This window comes from Bicyclus anynana, chromosome 15 (genome assembly GCF_947172395.1).
Source record: "Bicyclus anynana chromosome 15, ilBicAnyn1.1, whole genome shotgun sequence".
Lineage (NCBI taxonomy): Eukaryota > Metazoa > Arthropoda > Insecta > Lepidoptera > Nymphalidae > Bicyclus > Bicyclus anynana.
This window is the reverse complement of record NC_069097.1, coordinates 8508732-8518786: the sequence shown is the minus strand read 5'-3', so window position 1 is coordinate 8518786 and position 10055 is coordinate 8508732. Positions and strand designations below refer to the sequence as shown.

General features: G+C 38.4%; 1 protein-coding gene across 1 annotated transcript; it reads left to right on the top strand.

The window, feature by feature from the left end:
* The first annotated feature begins 421 nt into the window (after positions 1-421).
* Positions 422-961, top strand: LOC128198817 (uncharacterized). Its single transcript, XM_052885928.1, has one exon. It carries the CDS (start codon positions 422-424, stop codon positions 959-961), a length of 540 nt encoding a protein of 179 aa, XP_052741888.1.
* The last annotated feature ends 9094 nt before the right edge of the window (positions 962-10055 follow it).

Genomic DNA, 10055 nt, shown 5'->3' with positions numbered 1-10055 from the left:
ATACTTAATGGTGTTAAATGTTTTCGATGTGTGAGTTTACCTCGTCCCCCTCAAAAAACGACAGACTTTTTTGTTGGTGAATTCGGGTGCGAAACAGGTCCATTCTTTTTAATGGTCTAAGTGTTGCAATATCAGAGCGGACTAGAAATTTGGCGCATGCTTTATTAATGACTACGCGTATACGTTGGGCGCCTACTGTCATGACCCGAAGTTCGGTCATTGGGTCAGTGTTTCGTGTCGTCTTGTTACGGGACACCATATTTAATTAGATAAACTTGAAAATGAAAAAAAAAACAATTGCATTACATACATTGATTATAAAAATAGGTCGTCAAAGGCAAATCTTCGTAAACTGGTAGGAATTTGCGAGCGTTACGCCTTAGAGCACGGTTTAAAATACAACGTTAAAAAGACAGTGACGATGGTGTTCCGTTCAGGCAGAGGTCCAGAGACAATTCCGGGGGTGTTGCTGGAAGGTAACGTTCTGGAAAGGGTTGAGCGGTTCAGATACCTCGGGCACATTGTGACTGAGGGTCTCGTTGATAATGAAGATATTGAGAGGGAGCGACGGGCTCTGGCTGTTAGATGCAACATGTTGGCGCGACGCTTTGCAAAGTGCAGTGAGCAAGTCAAAGTGACATTGTTTAGGGCATACTGCTTATGCTTCTATTCATGTCAACTGTGGACTAAGTACACCAGACGCGCTATCAACAACATCAGGGTACAATACAATGACGCGTATCGTATCCTGATGAAGTTGCCGCGGTACTGCAGTGCGTCGGGCATGTTCGCTTTGGCCAGAGTACCGGACTTCTTCGCGATTATGCGATCGCGAGTCGCAAAGTTTTGGAGTCGTTTGCGATCCTCGAAAAACGAGATCCTCACCACACTGGCGGAGTGTCAAGACTGCTCAATTCTTAAACATTGGCGCTCAGTGCACCAGGAGCCGAATAAAAAGTAATGTAGGTAATGTACCTGGCTACTTATAATTTTAGAATTTTTATATTTTTGTATTATTATTATTATTACTTTTGTATATTTTATATTGGGTAAATACCTTTAAATAAAAATTATTATTATTATTATTAAAGCTCTCGTGCCTTCGAATACCTACCTACCTTTTATTTTTATTTTTTTTATTCTTTACAGGTTAGCCCTTGACTACAATCTCACCTGATGGTAAGTGCTGATGCAATCTAATCTCTACCTACCCACCTACCTACGTGCTACGAATAATAAATCTCGTAGACCGCGTAGCTCCTCATTCGAATTTTGACCAAGCCATATCTATACTTACTCCTATAATAAAACAGTAACAGGTCAAATTCTGTACAAAGAAGATATTTTAAAAATTTTAGTTGGAGTGGATTATATAATTATTTTTTTATCTGTCGGTCTGTCTGTCCGTATTTTTGTTTATCGGGCATCATGCCTAAACTATTGAAAAAAAACAAATTCAAACACCAAGGAGACGGTGATGATAAACCCTGTGGTTTGTGACAGCACCTTAAGCAGTCGCTCCCAATCATCATCTACTGATAGTTACATGGAAAAACATCAACGCATCATTTCTGAGCTTAGACTCATCATCTTCACTTGTAGCGTGGCGTGTCTAAGCTCCAAATCTCCCACTGGAGCTGCGTGGTGTGTCTAAGCTCCAAATCTCCCACTGGAGCTGCGTGGTGTGTCTAAGCTCCAAATCTCCCACTGGAGCTGCGTGGTGTGTCTAAGCTCCAAATCTCCCTTTCTATACGAGATACTTTGTCTGGTGCTGCATTCAAAATAGCCTGATCAAAATCCCCTACTCTTATAGGAAAAGAAAATTTTGTAGTTATTAATTTTCAGTGAATAAGCTCCGAAACCACTTATTTTTTCTCTAGAAGAGTGAAGATTTGAACATAGCCTGATGAAGACAGTGGCGTGCATAAAGTTTGTATTTAGAGTAAGCACTATAGTACAAATTGTACAATTTGGATTTTTTTTTCTCCAATATTCAGTCATTCATTCATTAACAACCCATATTTGAGACTGACTATTCTCCTTACCTCTCTCATTCTGAGAGAGGTAAGGAGAATAGTCAGGCCCAATGCGGATTGGCAGACATCTCACACGTAAATAATCAAGAAAATTCTAAGGTACATGCAGGTTTCCTCACGATGTTTTTCTCTCACCGTGTGAGACACGGAATATTTATTTTGTTATTGAAAAGATTTTCTCCAATAGGTACACAATAAATGTATCTATGAAAAGCACACCATTGGATGACGATGACTGTGAAAATTCACCTTTACACAAGAAAATCGCAACTCCAAAATGAAAACGGCAAAGCAGCAATCTTACTCCACCAACCCGTGAACTAATTTATTCTTTGACAGGAACTCGCAAACGGATTTCGCTCGCGCAGTTATTACGTTGTGCAGGTGCGGACGTAGTTTTGTTTTACCCCCTAACCCCCTCCCGCTACCCCCCCGCACTACAGACTACAGTTTCGTCGCGCCTGAAAATTAATTCCTCTACATAATCAGAAGTTCCGTCAACGCCGCCCGCGCGTAGCTTCATTGCGAAGTTTTTCTCTATTTATTATTATTTATTATGTAGGTGGGAAACGTCTTGTGAAGTTTTATATATACATATTTGAAACGGGTGTATTTGTGTGTCTTATTGAAAAGGAATATTTAAAAAGCACACATATAAGTACAGATATAAAGTTAAAAAGTTATAAGAATTGCACATACTTAGATAAATGGATTTAAATAGGGGTGAATATTTCGATGATAAAAGGGAACAAATATATATTGAACAAAAATATATTGAACGCGCTAATCTCAGGAACTACTGGTCCGATTTGAAAAATTATTTCAGTGTTTGATAGCCCATAGAGCCGTGATAGCCCAGTGGATATTACCTCTACCTCCGATTCCGGAGGGTGTGGGTTCGAATCCGGTCCGGGGCATGCACCTCCAACTGTTCAGTTGTGTGCATTTTAAGAAATTAAATATCACGTGTCTCAATCGGTGAAGGAAAACATCGTGAGGAAACCTGCATACCAGAGAATTATCTTAATTCTCTGCGTGTGTGAAGTCTGCCAATCCGCATTGGGCCAGCGTGGTGGACTATTGGCCTAACTCCTCTCATTCTGAGAGGAGACTCGAGCTCAGCAGCCGAATATGGGTTGATAATGATGATGATGAATAATTCTTAACCTATACTAAATGAAAGTAATTACTACGCTGACCAAAATGTATTTTCACAAACACTGTATTCACTTGCATTACTTTGTTCCAATGGGGATTTGTCAAGTACTAGTAGATAACATAAACATAGATTCACTGAACGATTGTTATTTAGAATTAAACACAGAAACTAACTGTTTTTAGGCTTAAAATATGCTCGCATCATTTGCAATCCATATTCGACTGACTGTTGAGCTCGAGTCTTCTCTCAGAATGAGAGGGCTTAGGCCAATAGTCCACCACACTGGCCCAATGCGGACTGGCAGACTACACACACTTAAACAATTGAGAAAATTCAGGTATGACGATGTTGTCCTTAACTGTTTAAGTTTAATTTCTTAAAATGCACATAACTTAAACATTGGAGGTGCACGCCCCGGACCGGATTCGAACTTACGCCCTCCGAATCGAAGGCAGAGGTCATATCCACTGCCCCTATCATGGCTCTCAAAAATGCTCGCACAGTGATTTATTGAGTTGCCACACAATTATTTTAATTTATTTGCATTTATTTATTTGCTCAACAAGGTGTACTAATGTAAACGAAGTGCATTTACAAACTTGACTACGTAGGGCTTTTAAAAAGCTAAGTGCTTTTTAAAAGCCCTGCGAGTCGCTTTTTAAAAGTCTTTGCAAGCTCTACGCAGCGCCTGATCGCTATACTGCGTAACCAGACGCAGCAAAGTAAAGCTTTGGCAATTGCGTAATACCACAGAACAGAAAATGCTAAAGCTAACGCTTCGTAATACGGTGCAGTTACACTGCGATCAAGTTCGCCACTCGTCTAAACCAGCTATACTTAACCTGCGGCCCTCTATGCTTTTGTTGTAGGCCCATCTAGGACATTCGGTATTAATTAAACCATTTGTGCTGGTTCGATCCCCGCCCCGTTGGTCTATTGTCGTGTACTCCTATTACAGTCTTTCCCGATTAGTTGGAGGGCAAGGGGAATATTGGTCATATTGACAAATATTCTTAAAAAAATTTTTTTTCAAAACTAACCTCGCGCGCGTTTCACCCACCGGTAGCCGCCTAACGCATCACGCGTTTTGTTTTTAATGTCTACTGTACTTATTACCTGCACGTAGTTGATTTCAGAGACTATTAGCATACTCTTAATTTATGTACAATTTAAAAAACTACTATCGTTCCTATTTCGAAACCTAAGAAATAATGTATTTTTTTTTGCGGCCTGTGATACCATGACCAACACGTGTGGCCCCTTGGTGAAAAAGGTTGAGTACCATTGATCTAAACAATTACAACGTCAAATCACTAATGGTCTAAGATCTGGCGTAAGGTATTTATACCCTCATCTGTTATTTATTTGGGATAAGAAATAAATTATAGAAATTTTCTCCTAAAGTACAGCAATGAGCCGAATATGGGTTGATAATGATGATGAATATAGTCTTTAGCTGTAATCTAGGAAAGAAGTGAATTCCGATGAAATCAAACTCCATACACAAGTACATCGTAAGCAAAAATCCGCGAGCACTCTTTGTTATAGTTGAGACAAAAAGGCCCAACGTCATAATTAAAAAAATCTCGTGCCTGCAAAGAAAGGGGGAAGTGGCGCGAGAGCAAGACGGATGGGGCGCCACAGAGGGGAGTGGCAAAGACAATGTCGCTTTGGAAGCGTTGCTTAATCATAAATATATCAAGCGGAGACGTCGTAGGCGGTGGACACACGGTCACGTTGTGTTCTTTATCACTTTTCACAATAGCATCGTTCGTTCGTTCGTTATCATCCCATATTCGGCTCACTGAGCTCGAGTCTCCTCTCAGAATGACAGGGGTTAGGCCAATAGTCCACCATTGGCAGATTTCACACACGCAGAGAAGAAAAATTAGTATGCAGGCTTCCTTACGAAGTTTTCCTTCGCCGTTAGAGACACTTGATATTTAATTTCTTAAAATGCACACAACTGAAAAGTTGGAGGTGCATGCTCCTGACCGGATTCGAACCCTCAGACCTTGGCAGACTACACACACTTAAAGAATTATTGAGAAAATTATCATCATCATCATCAGCATGTTTCCTCATGATGTTGTCTTTCACCGTTTAAGACACATGATATTTAATTTCTTAAAATGCACATAACTGAAAAGTTTTGAGGTTCATGCCCCGGATTCGAAACCACACCCTCTGGAATCAGAGGTAGAGGTCATATCCACTGGGCTATCACGGCTCTTACAATATCATCAGCCTGTTTTAATGACCCACAGTACATAGACCTCTTCACTCCTATTGTACTGCCAGCTGCATATTTATGAAGCCTGTCCTGTATATGTATATGTTCCTAAAATGTCGGCCTTTTCAAAGGTCCAGAAGAATTCAAGGGATCGTCACTAAACTTAAGAAAAAGAACGTTAAAGATTTTTTTAGAAACCTCTGCAGTCTCTGCAGGGGCAGTTGAGAAAAATATAAAAAACTATAGTAGATATAATGAAAAGAAACCAAAGTCCTAAGGCTTTTCTTGTTTTCGAATAACAGTAGCCTTCAACATAGTGCTACAAATTTAGGGGCTGATGATGATGTCATGATAAAAGAAACTGCCATCTTGGTATACTCGTATTTATGTTTATAAATTATTTTACACGCGTAATTCAAGTTACCGTAGAAATACATAGCCCATGACACTTGAAAATAACGCAGCTTTCTATCTTTAAAATATTGTAAGAGAATTCTCAAAATCGGTTCTGTAGATCTAAAGATAACCCCCTACTACCTTACAAACTTTACCTCGTCATAATATTAAGATAAATGTCTTCTTCGAGTGTTTGTAAGTAAAGTAATAAACCAACGTAAAGGTTAAAAATTAAGTTCTGACAGAAACCACTAAAAAATTTGGCACCAAATTATAAAGGGCTGATAGCATAATAAAGATGTCTGTATGTCTAAAGCCTAAGAAGGTCTATAATCAATTTTTATAAAAAATAATATTTTTCTTATCCATCATATTATTATCAGTTAACCTCCTCCGAAGCTACGGGCTAGTGATGCTCTTTATAGAAGAAGCCATCCCACCATCCACCAACCAACAAAACACAGAAATCACCGAAAATTTCGGCGCAAAATTTTTAAAGGGTTGAAAAAGTAATAAAGCAGTCTGTGTGTCTAAAGCCCAAGAAGCTAGAAGGAGGTATACATGAACGTATGAACGCTAAAGGGGGTGTTAAAACAAAACGAATGAGTTCGGACAAAGGAAGCGACGCGTCCCTACGATTACGAGCCTTTTGATTCTATCATACATAACATATTTTGATTAATGAACGCCATCTTTATGTACGTAGAGCTTTGTTGCTGAGGAGCTCAAAGAAGTTTTATTTTTCCTTGTATTTCACTTTACGTTTGAACGTTTGTTTCCCTACATGATAGTACTATGTCTACTACATGATGATTTTGTGTGGAGTCGTTTATTTCAAGATCTGCATCTTTTCCATTTGAAAAATGTTCAATGTTCAAGTTTTAAAACATTACCGCTATAAAAAAAAAAATTAATAATAATTGATTTGAAGAATACAACAACACAACTGGGATCGAACTCTGGTCTAATAATATTTTCCTCTTAGCATCGCACCGATACTTCAACTTAGATATATTATTTGCAATAAAACCGGTTTCTTGCGGCACTTGACTTGAAGACTTGAAGGTCTTGTTAACTCTCCTCAGTTTCTTGTACAACAACTCTAATTTCATTTGTCATCAGTATTTTCGACGGCCTCCGTGGCGCAGAGGTATGCGCACTGGATTTACGAGACGGAGGTCCTGGGTTCGATCCCCAGCTGGACCGATTAAGGTTTTATTAATTGGTCCAGGTCTGGCCGGTGGGAGGCTTTGGCCGTGGTTAGTTAGTACCCAACCGACAAAGACGTCCCACCAAGCGATTTAGCGTTCCGGTACGATGTCGTGTAGAAAGAGAAAGGGGTGTGGATTTTCACCCTCATCTTAACAAATTAGCCCGCTTCCATCTTAATCAAGGGTTAACTTGTAAAGAATTAAAAAAAAAAGAAGGTCTTGTTAATTATCCTCAGTTTCTTGTACAACAACTCTAATTCCATTTGTCATCAGTATTTATTATAACAATTCTAGTGTCAGTAGTAATTATTTAAGTAGATTACCAATACATAAACCTTTTGTAGGAGCCGTGATGACCCAATGGATATGACCTCTGCTTTCGATTCTGAGGGCGCAGGTTTGAATCCAATCCATGGCATCCAACTTTTCAGTTATGAGCATTTTAAGAAATTAAATATCACATGTCTCAAACGGTGAAGGAATAACATCGGGAGGAAACCAGCATACCTGAGATTTTTCTTAATTATTATCTACGTGTGTGAAGTTTTCAAATCCGCCTTTGGCCAGCGTGGCCTAAGGCCTAACCCCTCTCATTCTGAGAGGAGACTCGAGCTCAGCATTGAACTGAACATGAGTTGTTAATGATGATGGTAATAAAACATTTTGTACATTTTTCAGTTTATATTTAAAAAAATATAATAAATAGCCTATAAAAAATATAGCCTAGGCTATTATTGTGCTATTTTTACAAATCTTTTGACATCCCATTCATTAAAATAAGTTCAGAAGTTTAGGCAATACGGTAGAACATACATGCATACATAGACTGCCAAAATCATTAGCCTTCCTTTTGGTTTTTGTCATAATCTATTAATATGAATAACATTCGCGATAGTTTAAATTCTAAAATAAGTTTAGTAACATTCTGAAAAGCGATTCTAGTTGACCTTGAAGGGCATTTCAAAGTGATTTATACAATCGGATCCTACGCGGCATAGGGGTGCAAGTGAATCTTTTGGCAGTCATTTATGTAATTAATTTAATTTATTAATCATAAATGAGGAGATCCGCAGAAGAACCAAAGTCACCGACATAGCTCAACGACTCGCAAAGCTGAAGTGGCAATGGGTGGGGCATATAGTTCAATGAGCCGATAAACGTTAAGGGGTTGGTAGACCCCTTACCAGGTGGACTGCAAGCGAGTCGCAGGGATTCGCTGGATGCAGGCGGCTCAGGATCAAGATGTTTGGAAGTCTCTACAAAAGGCCTATGTCCTGCAGTGGACGTTCATCGGCTGATATTATGATGATAAAATTGTGTAGGTAATACCTGGCCAATCTTTTCAATTTGGTAAAAGTATGATAAGGCAATTGGAGCTACTCCCATCGTAGATTGGACTATGCAAATGGTAGACACCTGTGAAGAAACATAGGTAAGCAATCTTAATTCATCACATAATTCAATCAGATTCGTTGAATTTTATGTTTCTGAGATCGGCGACATTCACAAACCCTAGTAAATTTTTCCAGAATTATCAAAAATTAGGTCTATCAAAAGCTTATGCCATGCATTGCCTAACTTGATCTTGATAAATAAACTATAAGCTCATCATAAACATTCCATTTTTAAAACAACCATCGTTCAGGTACCATGACATGAAATAGTCAAAACAGCAACATCCGTCAATGTAAATAAAGCGAACACCAACATAACGTACCTCGATTTAATCAATGAAAACTACTAGTTAGAGGAAGTTTAGAATGCGAGCAGTGATTAACAGATAGGTACGCGAGTTGATTAGCAGCTAGTTGCCGGCAAGCCGCGTCGCTCTCGGTCCGCGAGCAGCGCTCCCGGCGCCATTGTCTGTCCGCTCGCAGCGAATAACTAAACACTGTTAGCTGATGCACGGTAGGGTTGCCACTTCAGTACAAGATCTGTTATTAATTTAACTTGCCCCCTCATTGCTTGGTCACGTTTTGTTTAAATATTAGTTCAATAACCCCTTCATCAATACTACTCTCGAAGCCTTGCACTGATATCTGCGAATTTGAAACTTTGTATTATAAACGTTATATAACTCACCATGTAAATAACTTCTGCATTAATGCAGAACACCGCTTAAATAAACTTGTATTTCCATCTTGGTTATTATAATAATGTACGTGATATTCAGAATTAATTATACTTAAAAACCAAAAATATCAAGTTTACACCTCTTAAATGAACACATAATATTAATATATAACCTTGATTTATGATGAACTAGCGAACGCGTTTAGTTTTCACAATCTCTCGGGAACCATGGATTTTTTCTGGATAAAAAGTAGCCAACGTGTTAATACAGAGTAAAATCTATTTCTATTCCAAATTTCAGCCAAATCGATTTAGTAGTTGCAGCGTTAAAGAGTAACGAGCATCCTAACATCCATACAAATTTTCGCTTTTATAATATTAGTAAGATTTCTTCGAAGCACTGTAACAATTTGTTACAGTTACAGTATGGAACAAAATTGACTTCGCCGTATGCGTTATAAAACGCTTTCATTGGTTTGTATCCCTGTTTCTGATTGCTCTAGAGGTAAGTCTTTCGATCCTCTATCAAATAATATCTAAAAGTCAAAATGGCTTTTTTTGGATTTCCGCGGTGTTGGAACTTGAAGAACAATATGTTACTATTTATATACGAATAATAAAACCTTTAGTAGTATACACATTAAAAGCTTGATTATTGCAGTGTTGGATGTAAGCATGTAAGTAGTTATTCGAAATATTCTACCTACCCGTATAACCTATTACATAATATAAATATTGTATAACACTGGAGTCCCCTACTCAATACATATTACACAAATTATTGTTAACTATATTAGATATATATTAATTAATTTAAATACCAAAATCGTATAGTGACAACCCTAAACGAAGTAACAGGGGAGGCAGTTCCCACTGGTTGGCGTCTCGCTTATAAATGCTATTTTAACGCGGAAAAAAAGATTAATTAACTAATTGAGCTGCCCGAC

Excerpts from the sequence above, each read along its gene's own strand:
- LOC128198817 (XM_052885928.1), top strand. The coding sequence starts at position 422 with ATGGTGTTCCGTTCAGGCAGAGGTCCAGAGACAATTCCGGGGGTGTTG.